At 52.6% G+C, this 18,953-nt stretch overlaps 1 protein-coding gene and 1 long non-coding RNA gene across 4 annotated transcripts in view; one reads left to right on the top strand and one right to left on the bottom strand.

The window, feature by feature from the left end:
- KIRREL3 (kirre like nephrin family adhesion molecule 3) overlaps positions 1-18,720 on the top strand; it is a 417,878-nt gene extending 399,158 nt beyond the window's left edge. For all 3 annotated transcript variants that reach the window (XM_063178568.1, XM_063178566.1, XM_063178569.1), the window contains 4 exons: positions 2,057-2,164; positions 8,770-8,879; positions 16,832-16,918; positions 17,824-18,720. In XM_063178568.1, the coding sequence (XP_063034638.1) occupies positions 2,057-2,164; positions 8,770-8,879; positions 16,832-16,918; positions 17,824-18,267 (749 nt within the window). In that variant the 3' untranslated portion in view covers positions 18,268-18,720. The remainder of the gene's footprint in view (positions 1-2,056; positions 2,165-8,769; positions 8,880-16,831; positions 16,919-17,823) is intronic.
- On the bottom strand, positions 15,422-16,939 carry LOC134430707 (uncharacterized). The gene is made up of 2 exons (XR_010030899.1): positions 16,816-16,939; positions 15,422-16,617 (listed from the first exon to the last, which is right to left on the bottom strand). It is a non-coding gene; the product is annotated as an uncharacterized LOC134430707 (long non-coding RNA).
- Positions 18,721-18,953: the final 233 nt, after the last annotated feature.

Here is an 18,953-nt window from a genome sequence, read left to right as displayed (position 1 = left end):
AGCTGAGAGCCAGCCAGCCCTCCCAGGGCTCCTCTCTCTCCAGCCCCTTGCTCCATTTTCCCCTTGGAAGACCAAACACATCCCATGAGGAGCTGCCACTGTTGGCAGAAGCACTGCCTAGCAGGCAGCCTCAGAAATCCCTGGTTACTTCATGCCATGGCCCAGCTGCTGGGCTGGAGGATGGTGATTTTAGGGTGAGCTTCTTGGAGCAGCTGGACCCAGCTGCAGCAGCTGTCCAGCAGAGGACTGAGGGGATTTGCCTTTTCACCACCTGGGCACTTCCAGAGGTTTGGTAGTGGATTGGTTCAGTGCCACTTGAGTCATGTCACACTGGCCCACCTTGAGTGGCATGTGACACATCAAGCAGCCCAAGCAGGAAATCCATGAGCAAGCCACAAAAGTGAGAAACATCAGTTCTGTTTGGATCAAGTGTGAGCAGAGCCTGAACTCAATCAGCACCACATGTTAATCACCTACAGTTCCCAAATTAGGGCTCAGGACCCGGGAGCTCCACAGCCATGGCTTAAGGGTACCATGAAGTGGCTTTAGATCTCCCCTCTCCCACTTGGGATAGGGTAAGCAAGGATGACACCCTTTGCTGACTACACAGTGGATGCTGGTGGAATGAGAACTGCCCCCAGTCCCACCTGTAGGGGTGTGCCCCCCTTGGGAAGGATGGAAGGCACAGATGGGATCTGTGCTCTCAGGTCCAGGATGAAATTCCTGCCCACCCCCAGCTCCACACCCATGGGCAATGGGAAATGATTCCTGTATCCCCCTGTCAAGGGACAACCCCTGGGCTTTGCTTCTCAGCTGGGTCACCCCTGTGCCCCCAGGCTCCAGCAGCATCCATGTCCCCATCTGCACAGAGCTCTGAGGAGAACCACCTCTCTGCATACATTTTTCCATAAATTCATCCCATCCATTTCCAAGGCAAGGCCTCCAGGGAGGAAACACCTTCCAAGGAGGTGTCCAGGAAAGTTGTGAGGACACACTCACCCACCTTTTCTGGCCATCCCTGACAGAGTTATCCCTCTTCTGGCTCACCAGATCCTACAGAGTGTTTAGAAAGAGAGGAATGGGGACCTAGAGATACCTGCAGCTTTAGGGGAGAGGGTGTTTGGGATGCAGCTTTATCATCTCAGCCAAGGAAGGCAATTTGTGGTATCCTCAGCTGTGGTGTCCTACAGTGTGAGTGCTGCCCATTGCTGCCCCTCCTTAATCCAACCTAACACTCACTGCAAAGTCAGAGCTGTGCCTGGCGGAACTGAAGAGACAGGGCAGGAAGATAAAAAGGCTTTGGGGGTCCAAATCTGAACCCCTCACCATAAATGTTATTTCCCATTCCACCTTCCTCACACCTCACAAGCTGCTGTCAGGGCCTGTGTAGATAAATCAGCTTTGCTGGCTGAGCCACAGCCCAAAATCCCCCCCAGGAATTTGGTGACTGAGTTCTTGTAGACAGAAGGATGTGAGGGTGTTCTGCCTCCCCCAGACCCTGCCCACACATCCCACCCCACAGTGCTCAGCCCCAGCATGGGTCATCCCTCCTATCCCAGGCTTTGTAGCCCCCTCAGGAATTTTGGAAGGATGACAGTTGATAAGCCACAGGAGAAGGCAGGAAATTGGGATATAAAATAGGGAGGGGCTGTGAATGATGACTTGGGTTAAGTCATCCATCAGCCTGCTCAGATGTCATTTCTCTTTCTTTATAATATTAACACACAGTCTTCTTTTGCACTTCATCCTTTAGAGAAGCTCATTTATTAACCTCAGGGTATTAACAAAGTAGTCACTAATCTGCTCCTCTGGCTCCCCCCTCTCCTCCCAGGGTAAACTGAGGCACAGAACGAGCAGGGCTGTACAAACTGCAGCGTCCCATGGGCAGCCCGTGCCAACATCATCATGCAGGGATGGGGGAGCAGGGAAGGAGGCCCCAAAACCCTCCCTGGGCTCATCCCTGAGCCTCTTGCCAGTAGCCAGGGTGGGTCCCTGAGGGAAAAGACCCCTCTGTGACCTTCAGTCCGCTTCACTCTCGCTCTCCTTGCTCTTGCAGAGTCGGTGCCCATGGCGGTGATCATCGGGGTGGCCGTGGGGGCCGGCGTGGCCTTCCTGGTGCTGATGGCCACCATCGTCGCCTTCTGCTGCGCCCGCTCCCAGAGGAGTAAGTGTCACATGTTGGAATGTCACCAATATCGTGTATGGGATGTGCCTGAGCTTGTCTGGCCCTGCTGCTGAGCCAAACAGCAGCACTGTGGTGTTTCACCCCACAGACACTTTGGGCTGTGGATGTGTGGTGTTTCACCCCACAGACACTTTGGGCTGCCTGGGTGCGTGGTGTTTCACCCCACAGACACTTTGGGCTGTGGGTGTGTGGTGTTTCACCCCACAGACACTTTGGGCTGGCTGGGTGTGTGGTGTTTCACCCCAGAGACACTTTTGGTTGTGGGGTATGTGGTGTTTCACCCCACAGACACTTTGGGCTGCCTGGGTGTGTGGTGTTTCACCCCACAGACACTTTGGGCTGGCTGGGTGTGTGATGTTTCACCCCACAGACACTTTGGGCTGTGGGTGTGTGGTGTTTCACCCCACAGACACTTTGGGCTGGCTGGGTGTGTGGTGTTTCACCCCAGAGACACTTTTGGTTGTGGGGTGTGTGGTGTTTCACCCCACAGACACTTTGGGCTGCCTGGGTGTGTGGTGTTTCACCCCACAGACACTTTGGGCTGGCTGGGTGTGTGATGTTTCACCCCACAGACACTTTGGGCTGTGGGTGTGTGGTGTTTCACCCCACAGACACTTTGGGCTGCCTGGGTGTGTGGTGTTTCACCCCACAGACACTTTGGGCTGCCTGGGTGCTGCACTGGGCCCGTGGGGACAAGTCCAGGCCTGCAGGAGCTCTGGTGGTGCTGGGATGGAGCTTCCCCCATAACAGGGGCTGCTCCTCAGGTTTCCCTCTGGCAGAGAAGCTTTTAAGGGGATGGTGAAGGAAAGGAGTCGGTTCTGATGGAGGGTTTGGATCCAGAGCTTTATTCTGGCCCACAGGCCTCTGAATGCAGCACCAGCTCCAACAGAACTCCCTGAGCCCGTGGTTGCTGTTCCTTTGAACCCCGGGAGAGGGGCAGGGAAGGGGCAGGGAGCCACCAAGCAGGGACAGGAGGGGAGGGACAAAGGGACAAAGGACACCTGGATGGCCCAATGCCCCCAGGGGTAGAGGGCATCATTTGGATCTGCTAATTCCCTTCTGGAATGCCAGGACTGACAGACAGTGCTGGGAGGGGTCAGGGAGGGGAAAGGAGAGGGGACTGACACACCTGGGAGGGAATCTGCAGGGGAGGGACCCGAGGTTCTGAGGTGAACCATGAAATCACAATGGAACAGTCACCCCCACCTCGCTGTCCCCTTTGGAAGGGCTGGGGGGACAACTCTGGGCAGAGGGTGAATCGAGTGGAGCAGGGAGAAATCAGAGCCTGAATTAACCAACACAATTTACTGAATTCACTTCTCTGCACAAGCTGCTTCTCCTGTTGGTCTACCAAGTGTCTGCTGCAAACAGCCGCCCTGTGGGAAAAGGGAAGGGTTTATGGAAGACATGCCAGGGTAACTGCTGATCCCTGTTAGCAGCTAAGGAGGTGTGCAGGGGACCTCTTAATCTCTCCCTTGGAGGAATCCTGAGGTACAAGAGGGAGAAGCATCCTCACTGTGCCACATCGGTGCTTAAAAACCCTCCACAGTTCTGCTTCTGTTTTAATTCCAGTTTTCCTGACATGCATATTCCTGGCAGGAATGCCAGCCAGCAGAGGGGTTTTTCATGGCACTTGTGCATTCTGGAGTCTGGCTGCAGTGGGAATACAAGTTAAAGTGACATTAGAAACAGGTACAGGCGGAGGAGAGGGAAGCAGTGCAGCATTGTCTGGCCTCATTACAAAGACACCGGGAAATTAAAGGAGGATTGTTGGCTCTGTGAAAAGGCACCAAAGCAGGAGGGAGAAGAGTGTGGTTGTCTGGAGCATTCCAAGCCTCTGGGGAGAGGAGAGGAGGAAGATCCTTGGCGCTGCTCCCGGCGCGCCAGACGCGTGGTGCGGATTCCAGGATGCCAAACTCCTCACGTGGTTGCCAGAAAACCCAATTGTTGTTCTTTTATTTTTCCCCCCTTGATGGTTTACAAAGCCATCAAAGACATCAGGCTGCTCCTGGATTCAGTAAGGACACACGACCCCCCACTGCAGAAATGTGTTTAATTTTCAGTGTGATAATGATGCCTCTCCCTGTTTTATCCCATTTTTTTGAACTCCCACAGCCTCCATTAGCAAGAATTAATGAATTAAATAGGGGAAGTCATGTATCTTGCTTTTTGAGGAAGGATTGCTGATGGACAGCACCCAAGACCAGGCCAGTTTGATGTCATTTGGCAGCAAGAGACAATGCAAGCACCTGAAGGAAGCAGGGCCAAGCTGTGTTCCCGTGTCCATGGGCAGTTTTTTCCCCAAGCCACATCCTTCAGAGAAACTGAGAGCGTGTGGTTCATTATTTCTCTCTCGTTTGATGGAACCAGATGGTGCGGGGCTCTTTACAGGACGCACAATTTCACAGGAATGCCATGACAACAGATCCCAGACATGGTGGAAATGCCAGGATTTAGATCCTCACAAGCTGGAGGCATGCAAAGATGGGCTGCTCTTCACGGGGAAAGCCAAGAGGGGTCAAGGCTATCCCAGCCAAGTGCCTTGTGCTATTTATCCCATTGGTAAATCAGGAAAAAGAGGCATTTTCCTCACCAGGGCTGGGAAGATAGGTTCTGGAAAGAAGGCACTGGGGACATGGTGGCAGGGTTTGAATTCCCTTTTCTCTGCTGTGTTTCTGGTGCTATCCTGTTTAGAAAAGGTTTTTTGGTCTCCAATACACCAGAGGCTGCTGTGTCTGGGAGTGATCCCTGCTCTTCTGCTCCCCTGGCAGTGTGATTCCCTGGGGAGAGCTCAGCAGCCTCCCCAGGCCAGGGCAGGGGTCCCTGTGCTCCCTACAAGGCTTCCTTGCCACTTTCCTTTGGGATCAGAATAAGTAAGAGATCATGTAGCTCTGATATTTTCTGAAAAATCCCTTTGCTAGGATTTTTCCTCCTGAGAAGCTGAGAGGCCTCAAGAACAAAATGTAAACATTGATTATCTGCTGCTGTGGAATGCAACAGGTGCATCTGTGATTGGTCTCATGTGGTTGTTTCTAATTAATGGCCAATTACAGTCAAGCTGTCCAGACTGTCTTGGTCAGTCACAGGATTTTGTTATCACTCCATTCTTCTTGCTTGCTTGCTAGCCTTCTGCTGAAATCCTTTCTTCTATTCTTTTAGTATAGTTTTAATATAATATGTATCATAGAATAATAAATCAAGCCTTCTGAAAATGGAGTCAAGATCCTCATCTCTTCTCTCTTCCTGGGACCCCTGTGAACACCACCACAAGATCACCCAAGAGATCAGTGAAGATCCCTGCCCTGATCTCCCTTCTCTCCCCAAAACCTCATGGGAAGCGAAGAGCCAGCCCCAGCTGGGGACAGCAGCAAATCCAGAGTGCAGGTGGGATTCCCCAGCCTGAGACCCATGCATGGGGTGCTGGTGGCACTAAGCCCACTCAGTTCTCCTTCACCTGGCTCCAAAAGCCACTGGAAGCTGCCAAAACAGTCCCTCCTTGGGTTTGGGGGAACTGGGAGCACCAGCAGCTGCACCAGAGCCCAGTGACAGTCAGGGTGCAGAGTCCTGCAGGGAAGGACTTGGATGTGAAATCTAAGTTCACTCTTAATTCTTCTCCAAGGAATACCCACAAACCCTAATGAAGCGAATTAAGGGCTATTTAAAGGGGGTACAGCTCCTTTAAAAAAGAATACAATCTCTACGAGCTGATAAATACTGATTTCCCAATTACATTGTGGACCCTCAAGCAGCCATCAACAAAGAGTGAGTTAAAGCTCTGCACTACAAAAATATAAGAACTTTATGACTCCTTCCCCATTAACAGGCTAACCTATTTTTAAATATGAGAATTAATGCTAGAATGAGTAACCAGGGTCCTCCCTCTACAACACAAGCTTACATACATACATTATTAACAAGTCACCAATATATGACAAATCAAACAAGCAGAGTATTAAATATCTTGTTAACCCATCTTGGTGGATGGGCTTTCACCCCAGTTTTGAGGTGCTGATGCCAGCTGAATGCTGTGGCCACTGTCTCTGGTGGCAGGAGGGTGGGAACACCAGGCTGAAAGGTGACGAAAGGAATGTCGTCCCTGTTAGTGGTGTGTATGTGCAGAGTTATTACACAGATCAGCTCAGGAATGATGGGATTGACAGAGCACTTGGATAGCAGGAGAAGGACTCATTTCCTGCAGGATGACTGCAGATTCCTCTCCCAAGACAAATACTGGAGCCTTGTGCCATCATTTATAACAACAACCTGGTGCAGGCTGCAGGCACCGTTGTGTCAGGAGGATTCAGTGACCCAGAGTAACTCTGGAGAGGAATCTCCTGCCCCAGCCACTGACCACAACTAACAGCAATTCCTGACCATGTTTTGGGAAAATGCAGCAAAAAAAAAGGACCAGGTGCAGACACACCAAGCCTGGAGGCTCTGGAAAATAAAAAAATTTACTGCGCATCTGTTGTTGTATCTTCAGTGACTTAACGGCCCAGAGTTATTTGAGGGGGAGCACTCCTGGGAGAGGAGCTCCAAGACACTGATTAGCATCTCCTTGTGATTAAAGACAGAGGCTGCAGCACCAGGAATGTGGTCCCAGCAGGACAACATTAAAAAAAGAAGTTGTAGTAAGTTCCCAGTGAAAGGCTTTGCCTTGTGCCCTGAGACTTGGCGAGGTCTGGGGGCTGTGGGGGGCAGGGGATGCTGAGAGAGATGAATTCAAGACAGAGCTTCGAGCTGGTGTCAGTTGCATCATTCAGTTTGGTTTAGAGATAAATCTCCCGGGGGTCCAGCCTTTTCTGGACTGCTCCCCACAATCCTGGCTTGGCAGGGCGCTGCTGGATCCATCAGCTGGAGGTAGATCTGACAAACCGGTGGTTGAAGGCAGTTTTTGGGTCTGGGAGGGCTGGCACAGCCATCCTGTGAGGTGAGAGCCAGGTCTGTGGCTGGGGGACAGCTTCAAAGCTGTTGAGGTCTCTCTGCTCAGATTTGCCTCCATCTCTGCTTTTCATCTCGGCCTTGCGCCGCCGCTCTGCTCCCGCTGCTCCGCGCTTTCCTCCTGCTGGAACGACTTGTTCAAAGCACGCCTGACACCTTCAGGGAAGGCAGGGAGTCTCTCCAGGAATGTTTCTCCTCTCATTGTCATTTCCAGGCTGCCTGCAGATGATAAAACTGTCCCTGGCTATGTCTGTGCCCATTGCTTGGCCTTTTCCATGTGCTGTCTGCACCCCAGACTGGAGGAGGCTTTTCTCAGGGGTTCCCAGGGCCTGGGCAGAGCTGGCCCATCCCTCAGGAGCAGGATTTCCCACAGATCAGCAGGCTGGACAATGATTTCACTGCCTGTGGGAGCAGTTCTGCTACAGCCCAGCCCCTGGTAACAGTACTGTGTGAAAAACGCCAGTCACTTGTTTTTAAAATTTTAAAAGTTTAAAAGTAATAAAATGGTTATCAAAATAGTAATACAATTAGAGTAATAATAATTTGGACAATTTGAATTAGGACAATATGAGACAATAGAGAGCAAGAGTTACAGATGTCTGGGTACCTTTTTCTGTGCAGCACTGGCCAGAAAAAGGACCCACGTTAACAAAGGATTAACCCTTAAAAGCAACAGCCTGTTGCATATTCATGCACCTCATACATGATGCATAAATTCCATTCAAATACAGGATTCTGTCTGGTCATCATCCACATCTTCCTCTGAATCCTAACAGTGCCTTGGAGGCGGGAAGAAGTTTGTTTCTTCTGATAAGAGGGCAATAAATTCTCTTTCTCTGAAAGATTCAGGTGTCCTGTGGCTGCTATCTCGCTGTGAGCCCTTTCTTTAAAGTAGTATCCTACACAGCATCGTTTCTATTTTAACATTTTTTATAACCTAAAACTATATTTAACACAGTACTTAAGAGAATTAATACAGCATTACCTTCTAACACAACACGTATAATATTCAGTTTAATATTTGCAAGAAGCCAATCATAAAATACATGCATTTTTCAAAACCGTGAGCTCCAGAAAGAATTTCTGTAGGAGTCTGAGCTGTCCATACCTTCTGGCAACACAAGTATTGCTCCTGCAGCTCTCCAGTGGGCTCACTGAGCCGGGTTTATTTTCTCAGGTGCTGCAGGAGTCCTCAGTGATGTCCTGTGACATTGGTCACAGGGGTCTTTGGATGATGGAAGAGACAAGAATTTGACTCCATATTTCAGAAGGCTTGATTTATTATTTTATTATATATATTACACTAAAACTACACTAAAAGAGTAGAAGGAAAAGTTTCTCATCAGAAGGCTAGGCTAAGAATAGAAAAGAATGAATCAACAAAGGTCTGTGGCTCGGACGGAGAGAGAGCCAGCTCTGCCATGATTGGCCATTAATTCCAAAGAACCACATGAGACCAATCCCAGATGCACCTGTTGCATTCCACAGCAGCAGATAATCAATGTTTACATTTTGTTTCTGAGGCCTCTCAGCTTCTCAGCAGGAAAAAATCTTAAGGAAAGATTTTGAATGAAAAGATGTCTGCGACAACGTCCCTGCAGAAGGTCGGACTGAGCCCCTTGTCCCTCTCCCTCTTTTCGCAGATCTCAAGGGTGTGGTGTCTGCCAAGAACGACATCCGCGTGGAGATCGTGCACAAGGAGCCGGCCTCGGGCAGGGAGGCGGAGGAGCACCCGACCATCAAGCAGCTGATGGTAAGGAATTCCTTCCCTCCCCCGCTGATTGCTCCGGGCCAGGTTTGGTGGTAACAAACCCAGACACGTGTCGTTCAGCCCCCTAATAACCACTCGAGGCAAAGATGCTCTTTCAAAAATGCTGTTCTCGAGATCCACCTTCTCTTGCCATAAAAACATCTCGAGTGAAGGGGTTTTTTTTTTTTGCCAGGCTAATTGCAAAGCAAATTTGCCACCTCACAGCTGGAAAGCTGCAGAGGGCAGGGCAAGCACGGGGTGATAACGAGCTTATCACCCAGCGAGGCTGTGCCCAGGGTGAGCACAGGGTTGGGTGTGAGGCCATCCTGTCTCTGGGTCTGTAACCCCGGGGAGCTGTCACCCTCCCGAGATCACTGCCTTCACCCGAGGGGACCGACGGACACGGCAGGGCAAGAGGAGGATGGCTGAGATGTGGGAAATGCATCTTGTGCATCCTCACCACTCTCTGTGCTCTGGTCACTGCTCTCTGTGCCTCAGCCCCAGCCTGCCTTGGCTTTCACTTGCTGGTGACAAATACAAGCTGAAAAATGGCAAAGAATCCTGAAAAAAAAATATATATATAAAAGAGCAGATGGGAAAGGGGGAAGGGATTGAAGAAGCCAGTGGCTGCTTTCTAGGCTGCTGGGTGGGTTTTTTTCCTCCTCTAAATCTCAATTTTTTGGGCAGCACTTGTATGTCCTGCCTGCAAAAGCTGTTCCATGAATGCCTGGTGGGAAGGCACGGCTGATCATCCTAGAGTGGGTGGAATTGCTTGCTGAAATTGTCAGGATTGCCAGAGTGTTTAGACAGCCAGGGAGCCTCCAAACAATGAGGCAGGAGGAGGAGGAGATCTGGCAACTTATCCCTGCACCACTGGGGTTCCTGTGCAAGACCCTTCGTTCCCAGGAGGGCTTTGCCCTGAGAAATCTGCAAGTCCATGGTGGGATTTGCAAGGCTGGAAGGACAGACGAGGCTGGGGTTGGGTTTGGGAAATGACAAGTTTTCTCTCCATGGGACCCTGTACATCATCTGTGTGATCAGCAGTGCCAAGTCCAGGTCTGGCTCCCTCAGGGGCATCTGGGATCATCCCAAATCCCACTCCAGACCATAACTGGAAGCACACACAAAGCCTCAGCAGAAGGGAACATTTACACTCTGAGTGAACAAGAAAGAGGATGGTGGTGGGAGCTCAAGCACAGGATCTTGGAAGCCGTCCTGGGGGTTTTCTTAGGTTATTTGCAGGAGCCAGGGGGTGATTTCACATCAGCATGTGCCTTGGTGAAGCTGGGAGCAAAGCTGTGCTGGGCACATTGCAATGAGGATTCAGGCAGAGTGGAAATGGTGCAGAAAAAATGACAATATTTGTTTGAGAGCTGGGAAAAAATGCCTTAGAGGGAGAGGTTGTGGAGCTCTTCTGGTTAATCAGCCAGACTGGTGAGAGGTGGTTTGGTCACAGCACAATGGAACAGTGTAAGTGTGAGCAGGGTTCACACCTAAAGCTGAGCACTTTCAGATGTGACACAACAGAGACTCACAGCCTGGCTGGACTGGAGGAGGGCAATTCTTCCCCTTTCCTGGCCAAATCCAGGCATTTTTCCTGAAAATACAGCAGTTGGAAATTGCATAATTGGATCAGCAGCGTTCAGGAGCTGGAAGAGATGGTCCATGATCTCTGACCCTGGTGCTGGCAGGGTTTGGGACAGCTGGGACATCCCACCTGCAGGGAGAAGGCATCAAACCCCCTCCCCTGCCTGGATCAGAGCCTCCCCACCCTCATCTGCCCTCAGCAAGCACGTTCCCAGGAAATACTCCCCAATTCCTTCTCTCCACAGAGTCTGCAGAGACCCCCTCCCTCTGTCCTTCATCCCCATCCTTGCTGTGTCCAACAGCTGCTGTGGGCATCCTCCTCCAGCCATCAGACACCCAGCCTTGGATGCCAAACAGTTCCTGATAAAACATCCCAACTTTGTCAATGAAATGGAAGATCAGTTAAGGAAGGAAGGAAGTTAAAAACTTCCTCTTGCTGATAGGGAGCGACGAGACCTCTTCAGCAGGAGGAGGAGGGCAGTGCCCAGCAACTCCGGGATTTTCCAGCTCTCCTTCCTCCCATTATTACAGCATTATTCCCTCTGCTTCCCCATTTTCCTTCTGCGAGCGTCCTGTGGGATCTCCATCCCTTGAAGTGATCTCACCCTCAGGGTGTTCATCACAGCTGTGAGTGTCAGTGCCACACCAGGGCTCGGGATCATTACCGGGGATGTTAACGAGGAGCAGCCACGCTGCTGATGCCGAATTTTGCCCCAAAAGGCGAGAATAACTGCTTAAGAGACTCAGCTTAGGTCAAATAAGCAGGAGGTATTTCATTGTGACGCGTCGGAGAAATCACAAAATGGATTTCTGAGTTTCCCGTAACAAAAGCAAGCCTTTTATACAGTTTTGAATATAGGATTACATCAGATCATATACATCATCATATCTTTGCATGAATATTCATATGGGGCGTGGTGTAGGCGGAGCGTGGGCGGGGACACCTCTTTTGAGGATCATCTTGGTGGTCGTTCCGGTTGCCTTCATCATGGGCTGGGGTCTCGTGATGAGTCTTCCTCCTTAAACTTTTGAACTTCTTTCCTAATTTGGTCAATTCCCGGTGTACTTGGCTTGGTCTCTATGGCTTGGCAAAGTTCTTAGGGTCAGTTTGACATTGTTGGCTCTGAACATGCTTAGCCCATCAGTTCCCCTATACCTATCTCTCTTTCCTGTCATTGTGTTTCATACTTTAGCTGATTTATTGCTTTATGTGTTTCCTAATGCTGTGCTTTCTTCAAATGCCTCACATTCTATGTTTTAACTCATTATTTCTTGAAGGCTATCTGTTTTGGGGCTTCACTGGCAAACAGCTCCTCGCTGCTCTCCATCCCAACCCCATCCCAGCCCCTGACTCCAGCACAGCCTGAGCTGCTCCTGCTGCATTTCAGGCTCCTCAGCGCCGCGTTTGTGCCTTTGTGCTCGGTGCCCGTGTCCCGCGGGGTGCCAGCGGGACTCTCCGGCCCCACAAACGCTGTTTTGTCGTTCTCCAGCCATCTGTGACCTCGGCAGCTCACCGTGCTTTTCACAAGGAATTATTCATGCATCTATAAACTCATTAACACCTTAGGATCCACGTCACGCTGGCTGATTTGCATATGTTCACATTGCCTCAGCGGCGTTCTGCTCCGAGAGCTGTTCTGCCAGGCGGTGCCGCGGGCAGGGAAAAGGCTGCCAGCTCCAGCGGCTGCAGGCAAAGGATCCTGGTAAAGGGTTTGATCCTGGGAAAAATAAACCGCAACAAAAGCATTCTCCCTCCTGCGGGACGCATTGCACGGGCACGGCAGCTGTGAGGAGGAAGACGATGAGTATGGTCAGCCCTGGGGTGGCACAGCCTTCTCTTCCCTTAGCACGGATGGGTTTGTTCCCGGCTGATCGGAGCCCGTGCCTCCCCACCTGTGAAATGGGGCCGATAATCCCAAAGGAGCCATCCCCACTGCCATGAGCAGTGAGGGACGATCCCAAAGTGACAGAAGTGACAGGCAGGGGCATCACAGAGATCTCCTTCCCTGGATCATTCCTCCCTTCTGGATCATTCATGCCCCACTGTGGCCAGGCAGATCCAGGCATCACCTGTGGTTCAAATTTAGAGCGGAACAGTCAAAACAATCAAGCCACTGACAGGTTTATCTTTTCTTGTCTCCTTCAACCCATCCTTCTGCTCCAAGGGTTGTTCCCAGTTTGTTCATAGCCTTCACAGGTGATCAGCACCAGACACCTTTTCCAGACAGGTGGAAGAGGAAAAAGCAAAGGAGCAGAATTTCCATTCTGGGTGATTTTCCTTCCTATCTTCAGCCCAATGGGCACAGCATCCCTTTTTCTCTGCCCCTTTCTCTGCCTTCCCCCGTGCCCGTGGGGTTCCATGTGCCCACCCTGGGAAGCACGGGCAGCCCTGAGCTGTCAGAGCGGATCTGAACTGCAGAGAGCAGCATCTCCACAACACCCAGCCTCGCCCAGGAGGCTCGGGGAGCATCCCTCCCTCACAGCCAGCCCCTCCCAGTGACACCAGCCCATCCCAAAGCAGCATTTTGGGGGAGGTGGGACAAGGCGGGCAGCCTCTCCTGTGGTGGGCACCAACATCACTGGGCGGCCGAGGCCAGAGCCGGTGTTTGAAGGTGATAAAGCTTCATCAAGCTGGGATTTCCCAGAGGGGTTCTTTATTCACGGGCTTGTTCCCTCCCTGGGAGCAGAGGAAGTCGCTGTTTGAGAATCGCCATCAACATCCCTCACTCACCCTGGTAACATCTCGCCTGCACAAGTGCTGCCGGGTGGCATCCAATTACCCAGCCAGCCGGAAATATTGTAATTAAACCTGGAGCGAGGCGGGGGGAGGCTCTTCCAGCCCGCCGGGTCTGGAGGATACTCAGGAAAACCTGAAGCAGCATTTTAAAAAACATATTGTGTCCACTAATGAAAGCCAAGAATTTAATATCCTGTGGGATTCTCCATCTCAGAGGCTCCGTTTGGTGGCGTGAAACGCGGGAGAGCTCCACGCTTGCAGAGCAGAGCGGAGGGCTTGGCACGCTTGGCACTGCCCGCTGCTCCCAGCGCTGGGAGAGTCTGGAAGGAGCTTTGCTGGGCAGGGAGGCGCTCCCTGGTGTTATAAATGATCCAATCGAGAGCCAAACTTATAAGAAAATTTAGCAATGATTTATTAAATTGTCAGCAAAACAGAATTTCGATCGGCAAAAACCACCACAGCCAAGGGCAGCGTCGAGCCCGGGATCGGCGCTGGGTGAACACAGATCTGACCCTCGAATGTCAGAGTCTCCCCTGGTCACAAATGCTGCCTCGCTCAGCGAGTTCTTATACAGTTTATTCTGCCTGAGGCAGTGATGACCGAATGTTCTTTGTGTCCCTTCACACGCAGAACCGGGGCTATTCATGTGCAGAGTTAGACAAAAGTCCAATCCAGGTGTCTGGATGTTGTCAGAGAACTTCGGGGAAGTCAGTATTCACATGTAACAGGGTGGCACTGCCAATCATCATGGTAGATACAATCTTCGAGGTGAGAATCACTCTTGAGTGGTCCTGGTATCCCGGAGAAGTCGGTGATTATCACCCAGGAAGGTTCCGTTCTTACCTTAAAAAACCTGATATTATCTTAACATCATCCGGGAATTGGATGAATAAGAATAAGACACTGCTCCCGGCTGGGGTGGTCAAAAGACATAATTTGGATCTTACAATATTTTATACATTAATAGCATGAATTATCTCTATCATATACTACACTGGGCAGGGGGAGCCAGCACTGCCAGTTGAAGCTATCTTTCACAGTCTGTGGGGATCCAAGGTCACGAAGGAACAGTGTCCCTGTCACTCACTGATTACAGGAATCCTTTGAAGAATCCAAAATCCTCAGCCATGAGCTGGAGTGGAGAGCATCTTGAACAAAAGTTAGCACTGTGGGTTTTAGGAGACTTCTTGGGTCAAATGGCATGCCCATCTGAAGGTCAGGAGATCTCCTCTGAAAATTAATCCCACAGGCTGCAAACACAAAATGTTACCACTCACTGCCAGTCTGGAGCTCTGTTGCTGTGAGCACTGATCCAGGGAAACTGCACTCCCAATTATTTCATCTGTTCATGCAAGGGCTCAGTTTTTCCCCCAAGTGCAGTTATTGTCAGCTGGATTTTGCCTTGCTGGCTGTGTATTTGCAAGAACATGCTACATACTGTCAGCCTGTCCTGCTCTGAGCCCCTCTTTATGCTTCCCTCCATGAACTCTGCCAACAGGAGATCTTCAGGCTTGAAAATTGTGGTTTGAAATCTTCCCTGAATCTGTTTATCTCTGTACTTTGGGGTACAGAGGGGGTGCTTCAGGACCTGGAGGGGGTCCCTGCCTTCTGCAGCGGGGGAAACTGAGGCAGCGACAGTCAGGGGTGCAGTTTGTCACATCCCTGCTGAGCCAGGAGCACCAGGGGGTTCGGACACGGGCAGGGCTTTGTGGTGCCCGCTGTTCTAGGCAGGGAGGGCTGCTGGTGCCAGGCAGTGCCAGGCAGGGTGAGGTCCTGGCAGGGGGAATGGTGGCACTCACAGCTGGGTGTACGGCCAGGCCCGGAGCATATTGGTGCTGTCACCTGGCTGGAGAAAGGATGGATCTGGAAAAACATCTAGGAAAGACGGGGGCATCCCATGCCAGGGCTCTCAGACATCTCTATTTCTCCCTCCCTCTTCACAATTCCTGTTAATGTTGGTGATATAGTGAACTTGAGCATATTGGTGCTGTCACCTGGCTGGAGAAAGGATGGATCTGGAAAAACGTTCAGGAATGACAATGGGGCATCCCATGCCAGGGCTCTTAGACATCTCTTTTTCCATCTATTTCCCTCTCCCCCTTCATAATCCACATTAATATTGGTGACGGAGTGAACTTGAGTTAAGGTCGGTCCCTTCCCGGTGTTGACTCAGTGATGACAAAGAGGAAATCACACTAACGAGGATCCCACCGCCCACTAATTAACGGTGTAAAACTTTATTAAAGTTGTTAATGACCGGCTGTAATGGGGGAGTTGGAGGTTCGGCGATGTGGTGGCGCTTTGTGGACCTCATGTGGAGACTCCCTGCAGTCCCCAAATCCACGAGGTGCAGCCAAATTCAGAGGGGACAGGGGACAGGCGGGGTCCCCATGGAGCATCCCAGTACCTGGATCATTCCCATCATCACTTCAATAAAATAAATGGCTTAAATAAAATGCCTTCAAACACCCCATCAAACCCGACATCATTAATTCCAGGGAGGTTTTGTCACAGTGGGATTGTTCCTTTGGTTCCCACCACCCTTCTGCCCTCTCCATCTCTGGATCTGGCCTGTGTTATCCACGCTAACACAAAATAAAACCCAAAAAAAAACCCCAAAAAAAACCCAAATCCAAGGAGAAATTTTTTTTTTTTTTTCCTTTTCATTCCAACCTGTTAAACCCTTCCGATAGGGTTAACATCCCCAGTCTGCCTTTGCAGAGATGCTTTAGAGGATCGAGGGGGTCGCCGGGGTTGGCAGAGCAAAAAAACCCCTCCACGTCCCATTTTAGCTGCACTCGTTTAATCCTCGGCGACACTTGTATTTATCCTGGTAAATCAATGGCTGATACAGGCTTTCTTTTCCCTAGGAAAACTCAGGTACTTTAATTTATTGCCTTTAACAGCCACATCAAAGGCTTTCGGGAGATGAACAGCAAGTGCCGCGGGGTGAATTTCCACAGCCACTTACCATCTTAAAGAGGAGCGAATTTGGGCAATAAAAGGGGATTTTGGGGCTGACGTGGGGCTGTGATCCCAGAGAAGCCGGGCTGGAGGCGTCGGGTGGATACGGGAGAAGCTAAAAAAAGGCAACTGAGGAATTGGTTGATAATTATCCCGCTTCCTGCACAGCCCCGCGTGCTGAAGGAAGGGTAATTAAAGCTGTGGTGTAATTAATGTGCACCTTGCCCCTCCTCTCCGCCTCCCCCCGATCACAGCCAGCCTTCAAAGGAAAACTAATGAGGCGGCCAAGTTCAGCTGAGGAGGAAAGGATGAAAAGAAGGGAATAAAAAAAAAAAAAAAACACCAAAAAAACCCCAGACGATTTTGGGGGTGTTGCTTTGGGCAGGCGGGTGCAGCCCCAGCCCTCATCTCGGTAAATAATTCGTTTTCTGCATCAGCCTGCCTTTTTCTGTCCTAAACAGGAAAAATTAATCTGTAACCCAGGGAATTGTGTGGCTTTTGGGCGTCTGCCCTCGGACATCACTGGGACACCCCTGGGCACGTCCTTGAACCCGGCCGGTGGCAATTTCCCAGTGCCCAGGGGCTGGTGATGGATGTGGGGCTGCCCCACGGCCTGGGGGTGATGGGGAGCGGGCGGTGCTGGATGCTGACCCTGCTCCTTTCCCAGATGGACCGCGGCGAGTTCCAGCAGGACTCGGTGCTGAAGCAGCTCGAGGTGCTCAAGGAGGAGGAGAAGGAGTTCCAAAACCTGAAGGTGGGTTGGATCCTGGGGCCTGCCTGTGTCCCCAGTGAGAGACGGGCTCAGAGCCCCCCAGTGCTGGCAGAGAGGCTGCACCCGGGGGGCTGGGGACCCTCCCCGTGCCCACCAGCGGGCAGAGCCTCACCCAGCGCTGCTGCTGCCAGGCTGCCTGTCCTTGTCCCCGGTGGTGGCCTGTCCCAGAGGGCTGTCCCTGTGCCGGGACAGAGGCTCTGGCATGTTGGCACTGCTTTATGGCCCCGGCAGCTTTTAAAGCTAACACGAAGGTGTGGTGCCAGGACAGAGGCATGCAAGGGCACTTGTGTCCCCATCTGGAGGGGGCTGAGCAGATTGGAATTTACTGGTGGCACAAGAGGATGTTGCTGGATGGTTTGGTGGTTGAGGTGTCCTCCAAAGGGGGGCTATGAAAATGAGGAAGGGTCTGGAGGGTTCATATGAGGAGCAGCTGAGGGCACTGGGATTGTTCAGCCTGGAGACCAAGGGGAGACTCATCAGAGTCTGCAGCTTCTTCCTGAGGGACAGCTCCAACCTCTGCTCTCTGTGACCAGCAACAGGACCTGAAGGAACAGCTGGAGCTGTACCAGGGCAGGGTTAATTTGGATATCAGGAAGGTTCTTCCCCCAGAGGGTGCTGGCACTGCCCAGGCTCCCCAGGGAATGGGCACAGCCCCGAGGCTGCCAGAGCTCCAGGAGGCACAGAGAGTGGGTGGGATTGTGGGGGTGTCTGTGCAGGACCAGGAGTTGGGCTGGATGATCCTGATGGGTCTCTTCCAGCTCACCATATTCCATGACTCTGATGAGTCTCACATGTCCCAGGTGGATGGGCAGGGTGGGCACCCCAAATGCCCAGGGAGGTACCCAGAGAGGCCCCCACCAAACTGTCCCGCTTCTCCCACTCCCCAGGACCCCACCAATGGCTACTACAGCGTGAACACCTTCAAGGAGCACCACTCCACGCCCACCATCTCGCTGTCGGGCTGCCCCGCCGACCTGCGCCCGGCGGGCAAGCAGCGGGTGCCCACGGGCATGTCCTTCACCAACATCTACAGCACCCTGAGCGGGCAGAGCCGCCTCTACGACTACAGCCAGCGCTTCGTGCTGGGCATGGGCAGCAGCTCCATCGAGCTGTGCGAGCGCGAGTTCCAGCGCGGCTCCATGAGCGACAGCAGCTCCTTCCTCGACACCCAGTGCGACAGCAGCATCAGCAGCAGCGGCAAGCAGGACGGCTACGTGCAGTTCGACAAGGCCAGCAAGGCCTCCGCCTCCTCCTCCCACCACTCCCAGTCGTCTTCCCAAAACTCAGACCCCAGCCGGCCCCTGCAGAGGCGGATGCAGACGCACGTTTGAGCCCCTCGGGACGCTCGGGACCCTCCCGTGGGCGCCGTGCTCTGCTCGGACAGCGGCACCGCCGGCAGCGGCGCTGGGAGCGGCCGGATCCAGGCCCCCGGAGCAGGGCTGGGGCAGGGGACCGGCCGAGCATCCCCCTCCCCGGCACACGCTAAGCACAACCCCGCCGAGGACGCGCTGAGCCCGGGGAGCCGCTCCCTCAGAGGGGCTGGGGACGGCCCTGGCCCCAGCGCGCCCCCCGCGCCCCCACAGCCGCTCGCCTCCGCTTGCCGCTGCCCCCTGCCCCGGCTCCTCCCTTCCCTTCGTGGTGTTCGGTGTCCATACTTATAGAGTCCGTGTCGGGGGGTCGGGGGGTCCCGCCATGGGGACGGCGGTGGGACAGGGACTCCCCGGGAAGGGCCTCTCCGCTGTATCGCGGCACCGCGGTCAATACAAGAGGTGTTTCTCGTGGCACGCCTGGGCTGATGGCCGCCCCGCGGGGACACGGCTTCCCTGGCACTCTGCCCCGGCACACGGCTGGCCTGGAGCCTGGCTGTGCCGTGGCCTCCTGGGGCAGGCCCCATTGGGGCAGAAATGGCCGGTGGTGGAGGGAAACTGAGGCACGGGGCGGCTGGGACCCCACAAGCCCAGCGTGAGAGCCAGGAGATGGGGCATCACAAACAGGTAAGGGGACACAATGACATGGG

Source organism: Melospiza melodia, chromosome 29 (genome assembly GCF_035770615.1).
Source record: "Melospiza melodia melodia isolate bMelMel2 chromosome 29, bMelMel2.pri, whole genome shotgun sequence".
Lineage (NCBI taxonomy): Eukaryota > Metazoa > Chordata > Aves > Passeriformes > Passerellidae > Melospiza > Melospiza melodia.
The sequence above is the reverse complement of the archived record's forward strand: the minus strand, read 5'-3'. Positions and strand labels throughout refer to the sequence as shown.